Here is a 27,714-nt window from a genome sequence, read left to right on the forward strand (position 1 = left end):
GGGGAGAGCCAAGGGCTCCTCCACCAGAAACGACAAGAGCTCCTGAAACCAAGCTTGCCTCGGCCACAGAGGGGCTCTCAGAAGTAAGGAGCAGTGATGCTCCCAGAACTTCTGTAGAACCCTGCCCACCAGGTTGAAGGGAGGGAATGCATATGCATACGTCCCTTCCTATTCCAGAGAAAGGGCGTCCACAGCCCACGTCTTACGGTCTGGGACCGGGGCGACGAAGGTTAGCAGCTGGTTATTCAGGGAAGTGGCAAACAGGTCTATAATAGGTCTGTCCCACGCCTGACAATTCCCCTTGAAAATCAAGGGACACAGCTGCCATTCCGTCAACACCGGCTGGTGGCGCCTGGAGAGTGGCCACCAACACACTCAGCCTGCCAGAAAGATGCTTGACCGCTATGGTCAACTGCATGTCCTGGCAGAGAAGAAGGATGTGGATGGAGAGGGCACACAGGACATGAGACCTGGTGGCCCCTGTCTCTCCAGATACGCGACAACTGTTGTCGGTAGCCACACTTTGGACTGCAGGATACCCCTAAAGGACTGCAGAGCCAAATGAACAGTCTCATCTCGAGTACACTGATGTGCTCTGAGAGTTGTTCGCCAGACCACTCCCCCAAGCGGCATTGGCCATCGAGGTAAGCTCACATTCCTGTCATGAACGCGTCCATGAACAGGATCATAGAGGGGATAGGCTTGGTCAGAGGTACCCCGTGGAAAACGTTCTCCTGAATGGTCCACCAGCAAGAGAACTCCCTGACCAACTGGGTAAGCGGGATCCAGGCCTCCTGGATGACGGAACCCAGTCAGACAGGAGGAACATCTGGAGAGGTCCGATGTGAATCCTCCCTAGGGGGACCACATATGCCAAGGAGTTGAGATACCCCAGAAAACTGAGGAACCAATGTACCTGGACAAGCGACCAAGTGATGAAAGTCAGAGCCAGAGCCCTGACCTTCTCAAACTTCTCCAGATGTGGAAGGGCTAAGCCCCGAACCATGTCAAAATGGTTCCCCAGGAAGAAGAAGTCCTAATATGAAGGAACCTCTGACTTCTCTCTGGAAGGAATGAAGCCGACTCTGAGCAAGAGTTTCAGTACCAGACGAGTGTCCTTGACTAACGATTCCCACACCAAAAGAGGCATGAGGGAGTCGTCGAAATAGATGTGGACGTCTATTCTGCGTGAGTGAAGGAAACACCAGCAGCAACTTGGTGAACACCAAAGGAGCTGTCGTGAGCCCCAAGGGCATCTCTGCCTTGGCAGCATGGTCCCTACTTCCTCCTGGAGCACCCGTGCCCTTTCTGAATCCCCGGGAGGAGGAAAGAAACAAAAACGGCCAGGAGGCGAGGGACGAATCCTGAAGAAGGGGAATACCTAGACCCTCCCTGACCACCGACAAAAGCGTCCTCTGTAATATCCTGCCACTGGGAAAGGAAAGCAGAGAGACGTCCGCCCACAGGGAGTTCCGGATGGGGCAGATCGAGCCCCTGCCAGACCAGAGAATCGTCTGCCCACCTGGAGCCAGAGCCTGCGGGAGAAGGACATGAGCCCGGGAAAGGAGAACCACCGTCCACCCGGCCATACCCTTCGCCTTTCGCGGCCAAGAAGCAGAAATAGTCAGGAACCCTTCTTCTTGCCCCCAGGAGGTTTCTTACCCTTCCTACCCTTCCCCTTGTTGCCGTTGAAGTGAGGTTGGGACTTGGGCTGTGCAGAAAACTGAGCAGCCGAAGACTTCACCTTCTTAGGAGGCACTGACCCCTGCGAGGCACTGGCCTTCTCAGCCTGAAACCTCTTCACCAGAAGTGCTGAGGCGACCGAGTCCTCCTTCATATCCTTCTGAACCCAAGGAAGAGCTCCCCTGAACAGGGTAGAGCCCTAGAAGGGGGCATTCAACAAGCGGAAACGGTAGGGTTACTGGACTGGGCGGAATTTCAGAACTGAAAACTGCCTAGCCAACACGGCATTGACGAGCAGAGAACCTGCAAGGCTGCCGTGTTCTGTATGTTGGCTGTTCTGTCTCGGATAACCGACACTCAGGCAAATCGGATACCCTGTATAGACAAACTGTCAGGAAGTCTATGTATGACAGAACTTGGATGGAGAGGTGCAACATTCTCTCCATCCTGTGGTGCTCTTTGGGATCGAGCACCACCTGGTCCACTGATTTGCCGGGCCAGGCAGCCAGCTGTCTCAACTCCAGCTGTGCTGGTTGAGAGGCCAGCTGCCCATCATGTGTGGCATAGTCGGAAGCTGAAGCCTCCGACAATTCACCAACACTGAGCTGCAGACCGACAAACCCGGGAGCACGGGTAGAGAAGGAGTCCTTCTCTAAAACCGGAGCCCGGGCCGTGGCCAGAACCGAAGACATGATATTGCCTTCTGGCAGAGACCGATCTGAGCGAACGGAAGCCCGAGGAGCCACCAGGGAACCCAGAAGGATGGTGGATTCAGGCGCCGATGATGCTGAGGCGGTGGGCAAACCTCCGCCCTGAGAATCCGGGAGATGTTGGCCCGGAGGACCCGCATCCCAGAAAGCACATGCTGAGCCTCGGCTTCAGCAGTCTCAGGGCCATCTTCCCCTTGTGAACCCTCTTGGCCCAGGAGAAAGATGAATGACATCGTCTTCCTCTGCCGAGCCCGCACCCTCGATGTCCATCTCCTCCTCAATAGAGACCGAAGTCCCCTTGGGAGGAACAGGGGCCGCCAGAGGAGCCATCTCCGCAGAGGGGAACTCCTCTTTATGGCATTTGGACGCAGTGCGACCAACAGCTGTAGCTGTAGGCTTGGGTCGGAGACCCGAAGCTGACCCCTGGGAACAGGAGACCGACAGGTCCGCGCTGGAGGCGGAAGTCCTTAAGGTCTGGCAAACCTTTATAGGACCGGCCAACAAGGCCCCCGAAGTAGCAGAACATTGGGGGGATTCCGCACTGCTATAACATCTCCTAGAGGAGAGACCAACCCCTATGGGTTCCACGAGTGAAGACCCATGGGGTAAAAACCCAAACCCCTGAGGGAATGGGAACGGTCCAGCGGGCCGGGAGTGACCCCAGAACTGGCCAAGATGGCCTGCCTGAGTCTGGGGCTGGACATCCTGTTCAAAGGACCAGGATGAACCACCACTCCCACCAGGTGGAAACCCAGACATGTACGGGCTAAGCCCGTAACTGCTGAGTAACTGTAGGTACCCAAAACCATCCGCAGGTTGGCCTGGGCGACCCAGGAATAAGTGCCCGCAGGCACCCCTACTCCCTGAGCCCGGGGGAAAGGGAGACCGGAAACCGGACTCCTGGCCTGAAGCCCCAAACCCTTGGAGGAAAACCCCCTGGGAAACCCTGCACTGGGAAATCTGGATTGGGACGGAAGTCCCAGAGCCAGAAGCCTGTGAGGGTGGGAAAACAGACCCCGCGCTGACACCAGGATTAGTGAACTCAAGTGTCACTAATCCCCGTAGCCACAGACAATCCTGACAAAAAGTCTGTGGCCCCTGACCCTATACCCGAAGGCACAGTTCCGGAGTCAAAGCGGCCCCCACCAACGACGCCACCTGGCGTGCCGAGGTCCCTGAAGGAATCAGAGACCTCGACCGGAAGTCCCTTTCCGATGGTAACACCGCCGCCTATCGAGAGCTACCGGCCAATTCGACCCTTGACTGCGCCGAGTCAGGGTCGGGCTGCCCCCCCCCCTCCCCCTACTCCAGGACGCACCTGGACAGGGGGAGCCATCCCCTGCTGAAGGGCGGAGCTCGGTGGAACGAGAGCACCCCCAGCAGGAACGCTCTGGTTCAGAACTTCAGGAGGGAGGTCTTAAAAAGCTTACTTCCCTTACCGGAAGAAGAGGACGAATCCTTCTTCCGGCGGAAAGTTAGCTGGAAAGGCATGGGAGCCTAAGCAGCAGACTCCATGTGCAAACAAAGTTCACATAGTGAGGTCTGGCTGCAATGTCGGCAAATGGGACAGGTATCATGGGGTTCCCATTATCTATAGAAATAGGAACATCCATGCGCTGACCCCAACGTAAACCCGGCACCTTTATCCAGCATCGAAACAATAAAAAATTGTAACAATGAAACAAGGATAAAAAGTTTTCTAACAATCAAAAAACTACGAACGAGATCATAAAACCTACCGTATGCAGCAAGATTGTACTGCAAAAAAAAGAAAACGGTCGTACAAAACGGCCGACAAAGCAGCAAGAAAACAATTTCAACTTCACGAAAATCCGAGTGACGAGACAAGTAGTCACGCACTCGAACACGCGGAGGAAAAACACGGCCGGAAACGAAGTTCTCGAACAATCAAAAAACTACGAACGAGAGCACAAAGCCTACCGTACGCAGCAAGATTGCACTGCATAAATAAAATGGCCGTACAACACGGCCGACAAAGCAGCAAGAAAACAATTTCCAACTTCACGCAAATCCGAGCAACGAGACAAGTAGTCACGCACTCGAATACGTGGAGGAAAAAACGGCCGGAAATACGGTCAAAATAAACAAATGACAATACTTAATTTCACAATATAAGTTGGGAGATGGGTTTATAGACTACTAATAGAGTAACAATATACTCAAACGACAATGGCAGTACGAAGAGAAGGAGTAAGAAAAGCACTTAGCTCAGACACCTCCGCACTCGTCGGCAGCCATAAAGGTAAGAGGAAGGGAGATCACTCTGCATTCCTGCGTGATGGCTCATGGATCGTAGGGAGGGCGGGATTGTTTTTCTTTTGAATCTTTTGTTGTTGGGATACAAAGATGGGTGTAGGTACTGTATTTGCATACTAAAGTTATGGTAATTATTACTGAAATGAAATCCCCTGTTGTCAGGTTTAGGTTTATCACTGCCTTACATCCGATTAACGAGCAGAGTCAGTTAAGAATGTTCCAGGTTTGAGAAGGTAAGGAAAATCATAGCCCATTGAGTAAAAATCACCAACCCTCGGCCAGTACCTGGAGACTGCCCCATGTAGGCCATGAACAGAGAGGGTGAAATTAAGGTGGGGTGAAAATTTGTCACGCTTTCTGTAAAATCATTAATTTTTATGGGTATTTATTTTTGTTGATTTCATGGGTCCTCTTAATCCATGAATTCATATTCCACAAACAATTATAATAAGTGTAAACAGATTTATCAATCTATTTATCTATCTATTTATCAATCTATTTATCTATAAAATCACTGTCCATGACAGAGTTAATTTTTGAAAATCCTTGAAAATTAAGCCTCATGAAAGAAGATGAATTTGCATTATATAACCCTTTCATATAATCCCCTGAGGTCATAATGAACAAGAGGCGTATTTGTGTAGAACAGAACAAGGTAAAAATAACCTAGGTGTAAATATCCTGGTATACAGATTAGATAATTACCTGTAAATATCTAGGTATTAGATAATTACCTGTAAATATCTAGGTATTAGATAATTACCTGTAAATATCTAGGTATTAGATAATTACCTGTAAATATCTAGGTATTAGATAATTACCTGTAAATATCTAGGATAATTACCTGTAAATATCTAGGTATTAGATAATTATAGGTATTAGATAGGTATTAGATAATTACCTGTAAATATCTAGGTATTAGATAATTACCTGTAAATATCTAGATAATTACCTGTAAATACCTGTAAATATGTAAATAGGTATTAGATAATTACCTGTAAATATCTAGGTATTAGATAATTACCTGTAAATATCTAGGTATTAGATAATTACCTGTAAAGGTATTAGATAATTAAATATCTAGGTATTAGATAATTACCTGTAAATATCTAGATAAATACCTGTATTAGTATTAGATAATTACCTGTAAATATCTAGGTATTAGATAATTACCTGTAAATATCTAGGTATTAGATAATTACCCTGTATTAGATAATTACCTGTAAATATATCTAGGTATTAGATAATTACCTGTAAATATCTAGGTATTAGATAATTACCTGTAAATATCTAGGTATTAGATAATTACCTGTAAATATTTAGGTATTAGATAAATACCTGTAAATATCTAGGTATTAGATAATCACCTGTAAATATCTAGGTATTATATAAATACCTGTAAATATCTAGGTATTAGATAAATACCTGTAAATATCTAGGTATTAGATAATTACCTGTAAATATCTAGGTATTAGATAATTACCTGTAAATAAGGTATTAGATAATACCTGTATATATCTAGGTATTAGATAATTACCTGTAAATATTTAGGTATTAGATAAATACCTGTAAATATCTAGGTATTAGATAATTACCTGTAAATAATTAGTATGTGATTACCTGTAACTGGCTAAATGTGCTGGGTTGTTTGGAGGTCTTGGTTCATCACATGTTTCAATTTCTAAAATAACTTCATCCAAGTACTGAAAAAAAAACAAATGTTTGTACAAAAAAATACATAGGCTACATTACTATACATTTATTTTTTGTTTTGCTGGGTTTTACACCTTCTGAACAGCCAGAGTCATTTTGAGACAAGGTCTTGTGGAAGTAATCGGTGGCTACCTAAATGAACAACATGTGGGAGACCCTTTGTGGTCTAGAGCAATTTAGGTAAAGTGTCTTGCTTAAGGGGACAAGAAGGTCAACACTGACTGGCCTATTTCTCAACTTTCCGAGAAACATAATCTTCAACTGGTAGTGAGTGTCAAAATATGTAACTTGTATCGTCACCTGAAGTTATGCAGATCAATGCTCTAACCAAATGATTTACTGCTGTCCCAGTGTATTACAGTGTGGAAAGATTATTTAATTTAGTTTCAAATGAAAAGTAACCTGATATGTATCACCAATACAAGTGTAAGTAGAACTAGGAGGGCTTGTACATTAAATTTTATAAACAGGTTATAGACAAAATGACGTGTCATTGTTAGTGTCTGACTGCATGTATTATACATGTAAATTATACAACCATAAAAATTCTGTATTTACTTTAGCTTCATACCCTTTAAAGGAACACAAGAAATGCCAATACACCTTTTATCTGTGTGAGTGAAATTATGAATCAGTATATTGCTATAAATATATCATTAAAAATTTAAAGAACCCATTTAAAATATTCTAACAGCAGTATTTATATCATGTAATCTTCTGAGCAACCACTGTCTTACCACTATCCTTCTCCCTCCCCTGACTCACCACTGTCTTTATATCCCCTCCCAAACATGCCACTGTCCCCTTGACCAGAAACTGTTCTACCCCCTCCCCTGTGTCACAACTCTCCCCTTGATCAAAAACTTTCCTACCCTCTCCCCTGACATACCACTTTTCACATTACCTATCACTGTCCCCTTGATCAAATACTGGCCTACCCCCTCCCCTGACACACCACTGTCCTACCCCCTCCCCTGACACACCACTGTCCTACCCCCTCCCTGCCCCTGACACACAACTCACTTTTCCCTCCCTTGACACACCAATGTTCCCTGAGATAACTGTCCTACCCATTCCCCTGACTCACAACTTCCTTTCCTCATCCCCTTGAACATTACTGTCCCTGCCTCACCACTCACTATCCCCTCCTATGACAAACCATTGTCCCAGCCTCACCACTAACTATCCCCTTCCATGACACACAACTGTCCCCTGACTCAAAACTGTCTTTCCTTATCCCCTTGAACATCACTGTCCCTGACACACCACTTACTATCCCCTCCCCGACACACCACTGTCCTCCGACACACCACTGTTCCCCGACCCACCTCTGTCCTAACCTCTCCTGTGACCCACCACTGCTTTACAATCTGATCCATCACTTCTCTGTTCCCCCTCCATCCCCTGACCTACCAATGTCCTACCCTGGCCCCTGACCCACCATCATCTAATTCACTGCTTGCACTTACCTGAAAAGATAAAGACTATGGTACATACATTAATATAATCCCACCCAATACTGTCTACAGTGGTTTGAGAGTGGTCACTTTCTCAATTACTGACTGCACTTTCAACCATTATCCCTCAGAATTACCATTGCTGAGATGGTCACTCAAAGGTGCTCCATCCCAATGGATACACCCCTCTGACTGGAAGGTATAAGTTACCCCCTTTGCTGTGGTCAGACCTTTCTATTTGGAGGTGTAGTCTACTACCTCATCTACCTGGGAGGGGAGGTGTGTCTTTTATCTTCATACTTACTATACTTATGGGTTGACTCTTCAGCTTTGTCCATGCAATCTGAAAAACATACAAATATCAAATGTGTCAAAGCAATCTGTGGTGGTTAAAAAGAATGGTAGGTATTCTGATGTTAGTAGACTCATTGGTGTTAATAATTTGTTAGATATCAGTTTACAGAACATTCTCACTTTTGGAGGTACAGATTAATAACAATGTTAAATCATTCTATACCACAGACACAAATAAATAATTTGTATCACAGATTCAGATAAGTCATTCTACACTAAAGGCTCAGATAAACCATTCTATACCACAGCCACAGAGATAAATCATTCTATACCACAGACACAGAGATAAATCATTCTAAACCACAGCTACAGAGATAAATCATTCTATACTACAGTGTCAGATAAATCATTCTACACCTTAGACATAGAGATAAATCATTCTATACTACAGAGTCAGATAAATCATTCTATACTACAGAGTCAGATAAATCATTCTATACCACAGACACAGAGATAAATCATTCTATACCACAGACACAGAGATAAATCATTCTAAACCACAGCTACAGAGATAAATCATTTTATACTACAGTGTCAGATAAATCATTCTACACCTTAGACATAGAGATAAATCATTCTATACTACAGAGTCAGATAAATCATTCTACACCTTAGACATAGAGATAAATCATTCTATACTACAGAGTCAGATAAACCATTATATACCACAGCCACAGAGATAAATCATTCTATACCACAGACACAGAGATAAATCATTATATACTACAGACTCAGATAAATCATTCTATACTACAGAGTCAGATAAATCATTCTATACCACAGACACAGAGATAAATCATTCTAAACCACAGCCACAGAGATAAATCATTCTTTACTACAGAGTCAGATAAATCATTCTACACCTTAGACATAGAGATAAATCATTCTATACTAGTCAGATAAATCATTCTATACCACAGACATAGAGATAAATCATTCTATACTACAGACTAAGATAAATCATTCTATACTACAGAGTCAGATAAATCATTCTATACTACAGAGTCAGATAAATCATTCTATACCACAGACACAGAGATAAATCATTCTAAACCACAGCCACAGAGATAAATCATTCTTTACTACAGACTCAGATAAATCATTCTATACTACAGACTCAGATAAATCATTCTATACTACAGACTAAGATAAATCATTATATACTACAGACTCAGATAAATCATTCTATACCATAGGTTTAGATAAATCATTCTACACCACTGACACAAATGAATAATTCTATATCACAGACACTGATATGTCATTCTATACCAAGGGTTTTGATCAATTATTCTATACCACAGACACTGATATGTCATTCTATACCAAGAGTTTTGATCAATTATTCCATATCACAGACACTGATATGTCATTCTATACCAAGAGTTTTGATCAATTATTCCATATCACAGACACAACCAAATATAGAAATTAGAATTTAATGAAGGGAGGGAAATTGATCATTAGCCATGCTAATTCTAAATCTGCATCCATCTGACTACAAGTAAAATGTGCTATCAGTATTTCAACAGCAAACCTAGAATTGTGAGTGAGCCAACACCTAGCAATAGGGAAAATTAAGCAAAAGGAAAAATTCTATGTGGAAAATTATGTTTTAAGTTAGGAAGCGCTGACATCAAACTGAGGAACCAAGCCATTTAATATCATGTACAGGCAACTGTCCAGAACACGTCCCGGGTTAAGGTGTGGTGACCAGAAAGGCTTCTCATCACAGCTAGTCTATTACTCGCTGCCACTTGTGTGTCAAATGAAGCACTACTGGAGAGACCCAGATCTTGTTACCAGTATCCTAATCCACTTACGATGAATCTCCCAGGCCCTGTCGCCATGGTGATCAGCAAAAATACAAATTCCAGTTAGCTTTTTTCCTGACTTGTATAAATCACAATTTTTCATGGAAGTGTAGATATAGGAAGGAATAATCGTGCCTTTCCATTTTTAATCAAGTAAATTCGGAGTACAAATAAGTGAAGAATATGAAGATTCAGGGACACATTTGTTTTAAAATGATTGATTCAAGATGTCATAACACTTTAGATATAGAATTACTATCAAAACAGCTGAAATTAAAGTTTATTTTACAACAATTGCAAAACAAGTTATTACATCTTATATCATTATTCTTGCTGGCTCAGACAGAGCACTAGAGGGGTCTTACTATAGGAGGAAACTGGAGAGCACAGAGGGACCCAAGTGGTTGGGTATACGTAGATGACACCATATATTTTCACATCCGTTCTGGAAAGTGAAACTCAGAAGTCTAATTGAAATGGAAGGATTATTACTATAGCACCATCGACCATTCAAAAGAACTTAATAGTAGTAAACCTCAATAATAGTTTACAGGTGTAATTATTTATCAATATATCTCTACTTTATTCTTTTTAGATCAGTAAGGTCTTAAGTTTAACCTAGACTTTGCTTAGCTGTGTTTTAGTTCTATGTTTTAATCCGAAAACTAAAATACACATGCAAAACTAAAACACACTTGCACTCGGGTGTTTCCTTGGAGTTAATCAGATGAGAAGAGGAAGGAGCTTGCTACCAAAAACACTGACAATGTACATATGACTCGAGGTGATTGGAACTTGTTAACTAACGTGTCTATGATGTGCAAATGACACTTTCTCTTTCCAATTCAGTGTCTTTGGTTACAAACTGCATTCCATCAAAGGGAAATCTGGAGGACAGATCCATAGCTGATGTTAGCGTGTATTTTTGAGTGAAAATATATTGAGTTTGTAACAGTACACGTATAATAAAACAGTTAAAGTATAGGTTTGGGACCAGACCGTAAGGAAACAGACATGTTCTTGAGAAACCAGAAACTTGCAATATCTCTCAAGCCCAAATTACAATTTTGTACACATGGCCAAATCTAGGTTTATTTTGCTGCTGTTTATGGGTAGTTTCCACTCCATGAAAAATTCACAAAAAAATCACCAATTTCTATGGAAAATTCCCCTTTTCCTCACTGATAAATTTGTACACTACTATGAGAACAAGGTTCCTTTATTAAATCAGTAATTTTTCACCCTCATTTCATAATTTACAGAATACCACAAAAATACTCCCCTTTTGCTGTGTCAATCCAGATACCAGGAATAAATCTTATGATAGTAGGATTTATGTCCCTTCTGGCAATCCATTGCAGGACTTAATCCCAAGTTGCAGACAAGATCCTAAGACTTAATCCCCAGTGGCAGACAAGATCCTAAGACTTAATCCCCAGTGGCAGACAAGATCCTAAGACTTAATCCCCAGTGGCAGACAAGATCCTAAGACTTATTCCCCAGTGGCAGACAAGATCCTAAGACTTAATCCCCAGTGGCAGACAAGATCCTAAGACTTAATCCCAAGTCTCAGACAAGATCCTAAGACTTAATCCCCAGTGGCAGACAAGATCCTAAGACTTAATCCCCAGTGGCAGACAAGATCCTAAGACTTAATCCCCAGTGGCAGACAAGATCCTAAGACTTAATCCCCAGTGGCAGACAAGATCCTAAGACTTAATCCCCAGTGGCAGACAAGATCCTAAGACTTATTCCCCAGTGGCAGACAAGATCCTAAGACTTAATCCCCAGTTTCAGACAAGATCCTAAGACTTAATCCCCAGTGGCAGACAAGATCCTAAGACTTATTCCCCAGTGGCAGACAAGATCCTAAGACTTAATCCCCAGTGGCAGACAAGATCCTAAGACTTATTCCCCAGTGGCAGACAAGATCCTAAGACTTATTCCCCAGTGGCAGACAAGATCCTAAGACTTAATCCCCAGTGGCAGACAAGATCCTAAGACTTATTCCCCAGTGGCAGACAAGATCCTAAGACTTATTCCCCAGTGGCAGACAAGATCCTAAGACTTAATCCCCAGTGGCAGACAAGATCCTAAGACTTATTCCCCAGTGGCAGACAAGATCCTAAGATTTATTCCCCAGTGGCAGACAAGATCCTAAGACTTAATCCCCAGTGGCAGACAAGATCCTAAGACTTAATCCCAAGTTGAAGGCCAGATCTTAGAAAGGTACCGTACTAGCCAGGTACCATTATTCTCAGCTTTTCAGGACTTCAGAAGAATATCTCACAAACATGATATCTGAGTAAATATCAACATTCAACCAACTGAAGTCTAAGAACCTACATCTCACACTGACTGCTATGGGTATGAAGTGTTGCAACCTTGGAGGCAACTGAGGAAATCAAACTGTATGTGTCGCCTGTATAAAGTGTCACGGTCATCCAGAAATTGCATTTTCATAACTTGAAGCATAACCAAGAATATTCCAGAAAACAATATTCATAAAGAATTTGAGTTCAATGGGTCAGGAAGAGTCACAGAGAGCTGAGAATTGAACTTGATCTGTAATCTGCCACCAAGAAGTCATATACAACATTTCATTATGTTAACTCAAAGCATAATTGGGAAATATCTGCAAAACAATATTCCCAAAGAATTTTTTGAGTTCAAAGGGGCATAACTCAGCCAAGAAGGGTCACAGACAGCATATAGCAAATGTCATTTCTATAACTCAAAGCAAAACCAAAGAAAGTCAAGAAAACAATATTCCCAGAGAATTTTCTAGGTTCAAAGGGGCATAACTTAATCTGTACCCTTGCAACAAGAAGCCATATACCGAATTTCATTTTGATAACTCAAAGCATTACCAAAAAAAGTCCGGAAAACTTTCGTACGGACGACGACGACAACGATGCATGACGACGGACAAAGTGATCCCTAAGTGTCCGCCAGCTCTGCAGGCAACACAAATAAATTATCAAAAAATAAATCAAACTGCATGTATCATACATACAGTTGCTCCATCTTTCTAGGACTTCAGTGAAGCTAGAAGTCTACAGTGTATAAAAATGAGTAAAGTGTTAAGTAAGGCATATAAAGAAAACACTATATCACTATACAGTGAAAGGTCCTGTTGAATATTTTGACGGGTTTATACAAAGCAAATCCTTCAAGAAAATATGTATCCTGCTCAATCATATCATGATTTATTTGTAGTCCATAATTTCTACCATGTAATCATACAGCCTTGACTTCAATTTGATACATCTAAATATATCTACATTCAAACATTGATTTCAAACATTGATTTCCCTGTATTTCAACTAATGTGTTTTTAATATCTTTTAAATATAGGGAAAAAAATAAGTTTAATAGACTCTATGCAATGATGCATGTAAACCTGAAATCCAGGGAATATATATAACTTGCCCAGATGGTGCCAGTGTGGCAGATGACAACACAGCTGATGTCCGCTACGGTATTAACATGTATAATGTGAGTACAGAAAATTGTGTACCACCACACGTAAAATTGTTTGCGACAACAGTCCCATCATGATTTTTAATCAATAGTTTCTAAGCACTACTATTTTACTCACCAGAACACAATCTGGTCTCCAACAAATGGAGAGTAACATATTGTGACAAATAATGGCAACCAGGTGGCACCACAAACAGGACAAGAGCAAGCCTTAACCATCCTATATATCTATATATATATATATGTAGCTATTAAACTATATTACAGGGCTCTCACACCCCATTTTGGGACTAGGGCCCGCAGCCCTTAGCATTGGGAAAAATAATGGTGTTTTCCTAAGAATTGGGAAAACCTGAGGTATAAATTGGGAAAAAAGATATTATTTTGCATTGGGAATTGGGCTGAATATCGGCCCCAAATCTGGCAGATCGAGAGCCCTGTATTATATAACAGATACAAAACAAAAGGCCTGGATGTCCTACCGAATGAATATTTATTGACATTCTGATTCACACAAAGTCAATCATCATGTCAAATATCCAAAATCTTTTAAAACCGTCTTGGTTCTGGCTAAGACTGTCTTTAATTTTATCAGAGATTTTCTTTAATTTGTCCATCTAATCATCTTAAAATGTCCAAGAGAAAAGGGAAGAAAAAATGTAAAGTTGTAAAATCTAACTATCCCTACAGAATACAATCCTGTAATACATGAAGAATATATATGCGCAAAAAGGAACATATGGTCCTTGCTGATTTTCTTTCCAGGAGGTTTGATGTCTTTATAACAGCCAAAGTCATATTAGAAGAGGTGTCATTAGGGACACCAGGACTGGAAATTTAATCACGGAAAGAAAAACACCAAATCCTAAAAATCGCAAAGGAGGCAACACCTTTATTTCGGTATAAATGTTTCCTTGTTGGAAGATGCAGAAGAAAACAATGAGTCTGCAGAGGGCCCACATTTAATTGATGTCCCTTATACCAAAATATGTCAGACAAACCATCCCATTTATATCTGACCCTAACCTGCAGGGGATGCTCCACAATTAGTCACCTTATACGTATACAACGCTGCAGTGAGATACAGCAGGTATATTCCTGTTCTGTTGATGACTTGGATGATTTATGTACTGTAAAAGGAAGTTTGATTAAAACTGGATAATTCCTGTGCAAGATATTGTGCAGAAAAAGTAGCCAATCAGATTTCAGCCTCATGAAATATGCACAGACCTTGCTGAACATAGGATCCTTAATTGGAGGTGGCTTGGGAAGTTAATTATTGAGATAAAAAATGTCTACATGTGCATGCAAGGTCCCATGCATTCAAGTTTCATTAATTAACAATTTTCTATAAATAGCAATGATTACCTTGACCTTGGAACCCTGAAGCTTATTTCAGGTATTTCTCATAATAAAAATTGATGAAAAACTATTACAAAATGGATTCACTAACACAGAATTGATTTATTGATTTATTGATTCAACAGATGCTAAAAGACACCAAACTCCTCCGAGGTATTAATCTCATACTTGACCGAAGCATACATATTTATCAAAATCCTTTAGAACCAAAATCGTTACAGGAATTTTGAGTAAACCTAATCAAAAGTATACTTAGAAAGAATTCATGTTACAGAGGTTTTGTCATAACTTTGAAACCTTTCAAAATTTTTATCAAAATTTCTCCTTAAATTACCATAGCTATTGCAAGCACAAACATTAAACCACTTTAAAACCTGAAACCTAAGCATAAAAGCAATGAAACAGCTATAGTGATGAATTCAATCTGGGATAGACAAGATTTGGCAGATATCAGTGATGGGGGTATAAAAAGAAAAAAAGGTTTCCCATCCTATATGTATCCCTTTTTAACCCCCTGATCAGCCCCCTTTAATACAAATTCTGACCCTGATCATCCAAGGACCATGGAAATGTTGCAAAGTTTCAGTATATCAATTAATTTTCAGTGTGTAACGTAGTCATATCACAAAGATCCCTCTATGGTCAGTGCCTCTTACTGATCCTATAGGTCTAACTTTCAGAGGAGCCTCGGTTGCATGTTCTGCGACCCTAAAAGTCATTTGCTTTCAGATATTTATCAGCTTAAGGCATTTCCTGAACCACTAGCAGCTTTTCTGTGGTGTTGGGCCCATCCTTTAATAGACTCTCATAGTAGAGTTAGAATTTGGTCACCATAATTCAATATTAAAAGACAAAATCATATTAACGAGCCGAAAATAGATTTTATCTGTATATTGATCATTTTTAACATGTTGGAGTTGACAATTCTTCTTGTCAGACGCCAGAGCCTGGTAGATTTTCTGTCAGAAATTTTCTAACAATGAAAATATGACTTAGTTATTAGAACTTAATGGCACTTGTTTGTAGACTAATACTGTTACAGGACTGTACAAATATATCAATTATTGAACAGGCTTTTAAGACAACTATATATATAAACATTTCCAGAAGAAGATTTATCATCAAAAAATGGCCAGGAAATATCCAGATAACTGTAAACAGCAGGTAATACAAAAATAAGATGGGTGTGCAGACTGAGCAGCTTATCAAATTGTATCCCGCAAATCAACAGTGACTATCAATATTTCTCTCTATATATAAATAAATCATAACCCCACCCCTACCTTCCCCTCCTACATTAACAGTGACAGGGAATGTGTTACCCCACCTTCCCCTCCTACATTAACAGTGACAGGGAATGTGTTAACCCCCACTTCCCCTCCTACATTAACAGTGACAGGGAATGTGTTACCCCTCTTCCCCTCCTACATTAACAGTGACAGGGAATGTGTTACCCCCCCCTTCCCCTCCTACATTAACAGTGACAGGGAATGTGTTACCCCCCCTTCCCCTCCTACATTAACAGTGACAGGGAATGTGTTACCCCTCTTCCCCTCCTACATTAACAGTGACAGGGAATGTGTTACCCCCCTTCCCCTCCTACATTAACAGTGACAGGGAATGTATTACCCCCCTTCCCCTCCTACATTAACAGTGACAGGGAATGTGTTACCCCCCTTCCCCTCCTACATTAACAGTGACAGGGAATGTGTTACCCCCCCTTCCCCTCCTACATTAACAGTGACAGGGAATGTGTTACCCCCCCTTCCCCTCCTACATTAACAGTGACAGGGAATGTGTTACCCCCCCCTTCCCCTCCTACATTAACAGTGACAGGGAATGTGTTAGCCCCCCTTCCCCTCCTACATTAACAGTGACAAGGAATGTGTTAGCCCCCCTTCCCCTCCTACATTAACAGTGACAGGGAATGTGTTACCCCCCCCTACCCCTCCTACATTAACAGTGACAGGGAATGTGTTAACTCACACTTCCCCTCCTACATTAACAGTGACAGGGAATGTGTTAGCCCCCCTTCCCCTCCTACATTAACAGTGACTGGGAATGTGTTACCCCCCCCTACCCCTCCTACATTAACAGTGACAGGGAATGTGTTACCCCCCTTCCCCTCCTACATTAACAGTGACAGGGAATGTGTTACCCCCCTTCCCCTCCTACATTAACAGTGACAGGGAATGTGTTAACCCCCGCTTCCCCTCCTACATTAACAGTAACAGGGAATGTGTTCCCAGGGTGTTTGTCTAAGAAACAGAAGTATGGAGTGACAAACATATTTATTGATCAGGTTGATCTATTCATGGTCAGTTCATCCCACCAATATTTCCTGGAGGAAACATTAGTATTCAATGAAGAGGGACTTAATTCTGGACCATATTGTACTGGCAGTTATAGATTCTACATTGCTGGCACCAAATCAACAATAACTTCAGGAGTTCCTTTCAACTCCCAGGTGGAATGTAGCAGTATATCAGCATCATTGTGACCATATCAACCAGTATTTAGATTTCTCCCTGACTAACAGCCATTTATATCAACCTCATTTTTGTTTTCTACCTCACTGTAACACTGCTTCACAATGACATTTATCAATCTCAATGCCTCACTATGATCATATTAACCTCTAGATCAGTTTGGTTTTTGCCACAATGTCACCTTATCAATCTCAATTTAGTTTGTCACATTAACTGCTTATGTATATCTACCTTGTCACATCTACAACATATACCCATCAACCCTGTCACACCTACAACATATACCCACCAACCCTGTCACACCTACAACATATACCTATCAACCCTGTCACACCTACAACATATATCCATCAACCCTGTCACACCTACAACATAATCCCACCAACCCTGTCACACATACAACATATACCTATCAACCCTGTCATTTCTACAACATATACCCATCAACCCTGTCACAACTACCACATATACCCAACAACCATGTCACATCTACAACTTAAACCCATCAACCCTGTCACACCTACCACATATACCCATCAACCCTGTCACACCTACAACATATAACCATAAACCCTGTCACACCTACAACATATACCCATCAACTCTGTCACACCTACAACATATACCCACCAACCCTGTCACACCTACAACATATACCTATCAACCCTGTCACACCTACAACATATATCCATCAACCCTGTCATACATACAACATATACCCATCAACCCTGTCACACCTACAACTTAAACCCATTAACACTGCCACACATACAACTTATACCCATCAACCCTGTCACACCTACAACATATACCCACCAACCCTGTCACACCTACAACATATACCCACCAACCCTGTCACACCTACAACATATACCCACCAACCCTGTCACACCTACAACATATACCCATCAACTCTGTCACACCTACAACATATACCCACCAACCCTGTCACACCTACAACATATACCCATCAACCCTGTCACACCTACAACATATACCCTACCCTGTCACACCTACAACATATACCCATCAACCCTGTGGCACCTACAACCAATCAACCCTGCCACACATATACTCCCAACCCTGTCACAACTACAGCATATCACCCTGTCACACCTACAACATATTACCAACCCTTTCACACCTACAACATAACAGCCATTTATATCACCCTCATTTTTGTTTTCTGCCTCACTACAGTCATATCAACCCCAGTTTAGTTTTCTGCCTCACTGTAACACTGCTTCACAATGACATTTATCAATCTCAATTTTCAACCCTGTCACACCTATGAACATATTAACCTCTCACAGTTTGGTTTTTACCACCAATGTCACACCTTAACATATCTCAATTTACCCTGTCACATTAACATTTATGTATATCTACCTTGTCACATCTACAATATATACCCATTAACCCTGTCACACATACAACATATACCTATCAACCCTGTCACACCTACAACATATACCTATCAACCCTGTCACACCTACAACATATACCCATCAACCCTGTCACACCTACAACATATACCCACCAACCCTGTCACACCTACAACATATACCCATCAACCCTGTCACACCTACAACATATACCCACCAACCCTGTCACACCTACAACATATACCCACCAACCCTGTCACACCTACAACATATACCCACCAACCCTGTCACACCTACAACATATACCCATCAACCCTGTCACACCTACAACATATAACCACCAACCCTGTCACACCTACAACATATACCCACCAACCCTGTCACACCTACAACATATACCCACCAACCCTGTCACACCTACAACATATACCCACCAACCCTGTCACACCTACAACATATACCCACCAACCCTGTCACACCTACAACATATACCCACCAACCCTGTCACACCTACAACATATACCTATCAACCCTGTCACACCTACAACATATACCCACCAACCCTGTCACACCTACAACATATACCCACCAACCCTGTCACACCTACAACATATACCCACCAACCCTGTCACACCTACAACATATACCCACCAACCCTGTCACACCTACAACATATACCCACCAACCCTGTCACACCTACAACATATACCCACCAACCCTGTCACACCTACAACATATACCCACCAACCCTGTCACACCTACAACATATACCCACCAACCCTGTCACACCTACAACATATACCCACCAACCCTGTCACACCTACAGCATATACCCACCAACCCTGTCACACCTACAACATATACCAATCAATCAAATCACATCTACAAATGTAAGGGTCCAAATTTCTGTTCTTAATGTTGTATGAGGTCGGTTGACTCAATCATCTTCACACAGGTAATGTGGATTCCATTGCTAAATAGGAAGTGAATTGGTATGGTGACACCAGTCTGGCCACATTGACCCCCCTCCCCCCCAATTATCCCCCTTCATCTTGAATATTTTGTATTTCTCACACAATAAACCTCACTACTTCATTTCAAGTCAAAAGGAATGACAAGTATAAAATATAAGCTTGTTTTGCAAATGTTGTGAAATAAATAATAAAAAAAAAAAAAAAAAAATAACATACCTTGATGGTAAGTTTGTTACAGACAGCTTTCTTGAGCCTCATCCATGTAGGAAGATCCATGAGGTCCATAAGAATAGCTTCATCAAGTTCCAGGTTAGATAACTCTCCTTCTCCACGTAACGTGCTCAAGTTTATCTTGTCTGGAGATAAGTTCTTAGTAAACCTATGAAATAGATCAAATGTATAACATTAAATATCCCCACCAATCTCCCACTCAAAACAGGTATGTTTATATACACATCACTTTCTACTCAGAGTGTGTATCATATCATCACATCATTCTCGATGATATTATGCAGTGGCCGGATATAAATTCTCGTCCTTTAAGCAGATTAAATATGATTGTTGTGGATACAGAGAATGCTCTTATCTATCAGAGTATGTTTAATCATCTTTGATTTACTCACAGTAGCGAAGCATGTATCGTCCCTCTCACAACATTTCTATTCAAAACTACTATATACATACACATCTATGCAGTAATCTTTATTTTAGTAATTTTTACACCAAGAGTATTATAGGAAGATTACCCAACAGGAACTGAAATGAATTTAAGTTCCAAGAAAAGTAAAACTACATCAGAGATTAAAATAGAGGTATAATGTATTGATAGTACCAATTGTAATTCTTAAGCATTATCACTATCTAGACATGTAGTAAGTTTGAATTGCGGCTTCTTCATTTGCAGTCTTCCACCTTTCTCAGATTTCTTCTATTGTAGATTTGACATTTCTGTCACTCAACATCCTATTTATTTTCTTTTCTGAACTGACACAGATTTTATCAATATGGTCATTCTTGCTGTTTAGTCTTTTGTTTTGTGTCTAAAGCTGTAAACTAAAGTAACTTGACTGTGCATTTTCAGCTTTAAACTCAATTCCAGGATCAATTTTCATAGAAAAACACAAGTTTCCCATTCTGCTTCTCAACCTTTTCATTCTTTCACAGTATTTGTCTAGGTATTTGATAGAACTTATTGTATTCATTCTAATAGCAACGAAGACAATTAAAAATTTCAAAGTACAGGCGCTAAGGCTGATCATTATTGGTAAAAGGCACAAAAACTACAAAGAAATTTTCAAAAGGAATTATGGCGTTAATAAGAAAAGAATTTCAAACTCAATAACTTTCAACACTATAATTTCCGTGTTAAAACCAGCTGATGGCATTGGCTCTGTATTTTTTGGCAAATTTCAAACTCATTTTCAAATGACAGTACTAATGAATATTTATGATTATTTAATCATACCACTAAGAATAAGATACATAGATGCAGGTAAAGCATGTTGGTATCTATAAAAACAACAATCTGTCCCTGATTCAACCCTCATTCATCAATCCCTTTGGTATTCAGATGAGGGATCAGTGATACCAGTAATGGCAAGTTATCCATCATACCAAACACTTCTAGTCCGTCTGAACCATATTAAATAAATACCGTTGAGCCAATTCAAATTATATGAATTATGACACTGAAAATGAATGAGAATTAAAACGATCAGATTTGACATTGCCCGAAATCATGACCACGTGTCCTAACATGCAGAGACATATAATGCAGATGGTATATATAGTATGTACTTGTAGCAAGGCAGGAAACTACCCATCGGTAATATCATTTCTTCATAAAAATCATATGTCAATTAAAATATGGCACATGTACGGTACATGATAATCAACTGTTCAGATATTACAGGTTTTATTTTGTTCTTCATCATGTTAGATATTGCACTGAAGAAACCATATTAAATGTAGCCAGAAAAAAGTACATGTGATGTCTGCTTGTGTATTGCCGGAAGTTACCGCTGACTTACCGGTACGCAAAGTGTAGATTGAGACTTAAGACTACCAATTAATGTTTGTAAAAATCTCTATGACCCCAACGATTATTTATTTAACAGAATAAATTAGGACAGTCTTGATGTGATTCTCTCAACAAGTAGTGGTGAAGTGACAATACACATGCCAACATCCTGTGGTCCATACATACATATATATATACAACTGTATATCTATATATATATATGCATACTGATATATTTAGATTTATAACTTTGTATTTGTTTTTTTGTTCTATGTATGTGATGTTATTTATGTAATATTTGTCTTCATAAAGGGGCAGGTTGCCTAGAAAATTTGACAATTCGCTTGTCTGTACTGTCGCTATCATTTCTTTGATCATATATCTATTCCAGTAATATGCATCCAAAGAACATTTGTTTGTTACGATCCAGTACCAATATTGGACCATACTGTCGATATTACTTACTAGATTCAATATACTGATATATATATATATATATACAAGAGTTGGGGGCCTCAAGTTGTGTCAGCTTGCACGAGCATGTTGTGACAGCAAGATATGAAAGAATTTACACCGATAAATGCTAATTAGGTGACATGTATGTGTAAAATTTGGCACTATCAATTGCTTACGATGGTCATTTCAAGCCTGCTACCCACAGTGTTTAACATCATGACCACATAGAGTGATGATTGTGATGCCAAAGTCTTTAGTTATACCTGATATTTGAAACAACTCAAATTGTAAGTGAAACAGGACTCAAAAGGGTTCAAACTGTCACTAGACAGAAATTTTTTTCTTGAAAAAGTCATGTCTTTTTATACTACCTGCTTAGTCAAACTCATTGTAGGTCTCATATATATACCACTAAAGTATTTACTCTATATCCTGTAACAGGACTAAAGACAGAATTTAATAGTTGTCATTTCTTCCAGATTATTTAACATGAAGAAAACAAAGGTTGCTAAAGGGTATATTTATCTGTAAACTGTACACATAGTTATTATCACAGGGGGATAACTTCACGATTTCAAAAAAAAACTGTAAGCGAGGGGATTTGCATATTTCACCCATATGTATGTAATATGTCATAAATTCATGTGCATGGGCTAAATTTTTGCAGCCGAATTACTTCAGCGTATTTAATGTGAATTTCCAACATGCGTAAATTTCCATGTTCACAGTATATAATCATCAAGACCAAATGTTGATTTAAGTGCTTAAAATCATTTGGATGTAACATAGCATAAGAGGCCACAGGTTGGCTGATTTGGTATCTGACGTTATTCAGGGCTCTCGATCTGCCAGATTTGGGGGCCGAATTGTCCCATTCCAAATGCAAAATAGTATCTTTTTTTCCCAATTTAGACCCCAGATTTTCACAATTCTAAAGAAAACGTCGCTAAGGGCCCCGGGCCCCAGTCCCAAAATGGGGTGTGAGAGCCCTGTTATTGTACCTCCCAAGCAGCGATTCTTTGATGTTCATTTTGCACTCAAATAAGAGTTAAAATAAAGATCTAATTATATCTCTGTTTATAGTTTAACCTTATTACAACTATGTACACTGACAATTTTGGGATTATCATCCTATCCAAATATAACCTAAATAACCATTTATCACAAAAAAAAACAACTCCTAGGCACAGTCCATGGCAGTGTTGATCTAGCTTTCAAATATGATGCTTTTAATTAAAAACACAAATGGATCTAATATAAGATGATATGAATACTAGCATAGATTAGAAAAGCAATTCTCTGCATATATGCATTTTGTTTTTATATCAACCAAGCCTATTTATATATCTATAGTGGAGACTTTTAACTTTATGTTCCATCGGTTTTATTTAGAAGATAATTACTTATCCATTTTTTGCAGGAAACAATTTTGATTTCATCACAGATCTGTGGTTAGAAATTAATCGAGCCCTTGCACAAACATCATGTGTAACTAAAATCTGAACTTTGAAAATGTGACAGTCAGCATCAAGTAAATCACCGGTGATAAGTTAGAGGTTACACATAACCTGTTTAAAGTTTGTTGGCATGGTAATATCTTACATATTGTTGGAGTAGGGCTGAATAGACGATTTTTGACTCGCAGAGTTATGAATAGAATATTATTAGAGACCAAGCGATTATTAGAATGAGTATAGTATGTGAATTTTGTGTTCTTCTTTTGGATTGTTTAAGGATCCCTACACATTCTGTGTAAATATAGATGATTATGCCTTAAAACTGTACTATTATTGCCTCTTTTCTTTAGTAATGAAATAAAGAGTGTTAAACATATCATTTAACATGTTGAGATCTATAAATATATATATACAAAATGACCAGCGTTACAAGCTCGTGTTGGTCAGTCACATGTTATTTGACCAATACTGGGGATAACAAGTCATGTATCTATAACATACTTTTAACATGTTATTGACTTAATAATTCACTTCTCTTGTCTGCAGGGTCCAGAACATTAATGCTTCAAAATCGTAATTCAATTAAATTACTATAATTTTACTTACTTAGACAGATGCTTGAGAATCTGATTTTTTAATATAGATGCCATTTTGTCCTTATAATTTCTTCATAAGACAGTTATCAAGCAATCTCCATAGTGATCTTCTTTCCGTCCGCTGATTTCTGTTTTTCTGTGGCCATGATTGTTTCGCTTACATCAAAACAAATAAAAATTAATCAGTTCTACTATTTGTATGTATTTTAATTTTGTTTATAGAATTTATGCCTAATAAAATTTAAGATAATAATATCGAAGTTTTAAAGAAATATCTAGGCGGAATCGTTTCAAGAGAAAAATATTTTTATGGATACAAGCGATCTCCGATATAAGGGTACACGCCCACTTTGTATTTAGGGGCCCTTAAAGGAGAAATATTAATCAAACATCCTGTACACAAATAAAGATGAGGTGTGTAAGTGAATGCAAACGTTGTTAAACCTATCGATATTTCTTCGCGGGAAAAATCACCAAAATCTTACAGCTTCCCAATACGTACCATCTCAGATATTGTATAAAAGATACACGTTTATAATCAGACAAAGTAAAGGCAGATATGCTTCGTCCTCCTAGGATTCGTCATTGATGCTATGGAATTAAATAGTCAAAATCGGTGTGGGAAAAAAAATCAAAATTAAGATAGGAAGGTGCACAAGCCCATAATTCAAACCTTTTCATCAACAGCTGTCCTGGCTAATCAGATTTCAAAGGATTACTTCAGTTTCACTAATTACTATTGCCCGTCTTTCAGAACATTTTACGTTCGTTTTCTATCCCGATATTTCTAGGATTAGGGATGTGTAAAAGATACGATACACACCTCATTAGAATTTATATATTAGACATTGTAACACAATTGACGAAGGATGACAAATTTTGACTCCTGCCCTGTCCGGGCCTCGAACCCCGGTATATGGCATCACAAACCCTTTTCTCGGGGAGTGACGCTAAAAGAAAATCTGCGATCACCCATATATGCTCAAATGCTATTGTACTGGTAGATATTAATTAATTTAATTTATTTTTATTTGAATCACCAACCTTCAAAAGCCGGTTTAAGACATATTTATCTATTTAACGAGTTTAACGTCCACTGTAACGCTAAGGCCCTTCAGTCGTTCGGTCTTTAATCGGACGAAACCAGCTTAAGATGTTTTAGTTTGTTATAATGGGCGTTCGGCGTCCATCTGAAGGGAATATCGAAACACTTTACACTGTAGTCTGCGACTTTATCTTTGTTTTAAGTTTTTAAGTTTGTGATGTAACTTTTGTAATGTGTCTTGATAATGGCAAAGATATATATTTGACAATTTACTAGTTCGTAATGTCGTTAGCTCCGATTGGTCATATATATGTGTTATCTGTAGCCGAGATCTAAAACAGAGTGTCAAGATTTTAATAATATGCTTGTGATTTACCACCAGGGAATTCCACTATAAGATAAGATGCTGTTAATTTAGACAGGATAATTCGCCGCTCAACGCAATAAGCCAAATATATCTGTACGTGGTATGGGGGAAATAAAACCACGGGATATTATTAGCATTCAACAGGGAGTCAGAGGCGAAGGAAAGGGGTGACTATAGTATAGTGATACATAAAATTACATTTCACTGAAAACCAAAATTAATTTTACAGCATGCCGACATGATATCACATTTAACCGCCACACGAAAACTAGCATCTGCAATCGCGAGACTCAGTGTTCGAGGGGAGGTAATTCCTGGACAAACTATTGCATTCTTGACATACGCATTCTTGTGGAAATTTATATAATATTGAAAGTGACGTGAACAGTAAAAGATACAGTACTATGACTGAAAGTTAAACTTAAACACGATGAACATATTTCATCACTTCTACCAATTTTAATACAGAGGTATTTTATAATAAAAAATAAACCTTATTCTTTTTTCTGATATCCGTTAAATTTGAACGAACGAATTAGAATAAACTTCATTATTCACTCCATGCGTGTGTCAAATTCAGCATAAATGTTGATTTCTCTCAACTGTAATGCGTTTCTATATTTTAACTGTGGGTCGAAAGAAGAAGCCTAATTGATGAAATTCTCAGTCGCTTAATAAACATTATTTCATGTAATAATATTATCAATATTTGGTCTAAGTGGAAGTGCGTGAGGGGTCTTATTGCGAGAGGAAACCGGAGTACCGTAGAAAGCACACGTGGTCGGGTAGGTGACCCCCTAGCTTTTCAAATCCGTTTGAATAATCAGCACGTCCAGGACGTCTAGTACAATGTAGGCGAAAGGCGAATACATTACCACTGCGCCACCCGACCACCCTGGATCACTCATAACACTTTATAGTCAAATTTTACTATTTCAGTCTGATATAGCCGTAGTCACCCTGTCTTCTAATGATATACCGCATACTACACATTGTATCCTCCTCAGATCCTGTTCAACACGCTCTCAGTCAAATATTAACTATAACGGCGGATTTGCGTCATTCGTTATTTCGTCTATTCCCCTCGAACTTACGACGATAATTAAAAATATGAATTCTTGTTATTTCGTCTTTTCGCTCCGAGAAGACAAAATAACGAAATGGTACAAATCATGATCGGCCAGCCTAATACAAACAAGGCGTTATAACGAATAACTTTATGCTTATGTAACAACTCGTACAATTTAGTTCCCAAATTATTTATAATTTATTATCTTGTTTAGCCGTGATAACATTTGCCGATATTGTGATATTCTTATTTACATGTTCTTGTCCTTTCATCAATCTTGGTTTACAGTCTTTATTTAATGTATCTAACAATCAATCTGTGTTCAGTTACTCACACATTATATTTAACTATGGATTTTTCTATAAATAAATGTCAACGCTCAATGAAGCTAAAATCTTTCATGGTTTGTTCATTGTCTGATTACTCAATAGGAAATCCGAAATGAAACACATGTCATAAAATCGAATGCTTATTCCTATTGTCAATTAACTAATATATCGATCATCTTTAAAATACTGGTGTAATCATCTTAAGATCTTTAGCTGTATAGTGGAGAAATGGATGATATTTTCACCGTAGTGCACTGTAGACATCATAGTTACTGCAATTTCTATAGTTGTGCACTACCGTGTTCACTATGTGTGCACTTAAAGGTGCACTAGACACCAAGTTTATTTTGATCCCAACTATACTTTTCAATACTGAGTACCGGGCCAAGATGATTAATGAAATGAAGAAACTATATGATAATGGTGCAATTTGGCTGTATTGTGACGTCACAATTCTCTTGTCAGCTGTTCCCGACATTTTCGACTGTTCTAATTAGTCGTCGATTCACAATGATAAAAAAAGATGTAGTTTCCGCTCGATATAACTGGGTACATTTTGCTCAGAATGTTAGTTGGTGATGTAAATATAAGTCAAAATTTGTATTTAAGGTTTTCCGTCAAATCAGTAGATATGAGACAATAACTGTTCCTAATAACTTGTGTTGTAACCAGGA

At 39.6% G+C, this 27,714-nt stretch overlaps 1 protein-coding gene across 1 annotated transcript in view; it reads right to left on the reverse strand.

Moving 5' to 3' along the window:
* LOC132558034 (bridge-like lipid transfer protein family member 3B) overlaps window positions 1–24,284 on the reverse strand; it is a gene marked incomplete at its 3' end in the record, with an annotated part of 71,611 nt that extends 47,327 nt beyond the window's left edge. The window contains exons 1-4 of the mRNA XM_060222556.1: window positions 24,241–24,284; window positions 19,918–20,080; window positions 8,145–8,183; window positions 6,291–6,373 (exon numbers count right to left, since the gene is read on the reverse strand). Coding sequence (XP_060078539.1) covers window positions 6,291–6,373; window positions 8,145–8,183; window positions 19,918–20,080; window positions 24,241–24,284 — 329 coding nt within the window. The remainder of the gene's footprint in view (window positions 1–6,290; window positions 6,374–8,144; window positions 8,184–19,917; window positions 20,081–24,240) is intronic.
* Between the last annotated feature and the right edge of the window lie 3,430 nt (window positions 24,285–27,714).

The sequence above is a fragment of the Ylistrum balloti genome, unplaced genomic scaffold (genome assembly GCF_031769215.1).
Source record: "Ylistrum balloti isolate Yb309-2 unplaced genomic scaffold, AGI_CSIRO_Ybal_v1 Utg370746, whole genome shotgun sequence".
Classification (NCBI taxonomy): domain Eukaryota; kingdom Metazoa; phylum Mollusca; class Bivalvia; order Pectinida; family Pectinidae; genus Ylistrum; species Ylistrum balloti.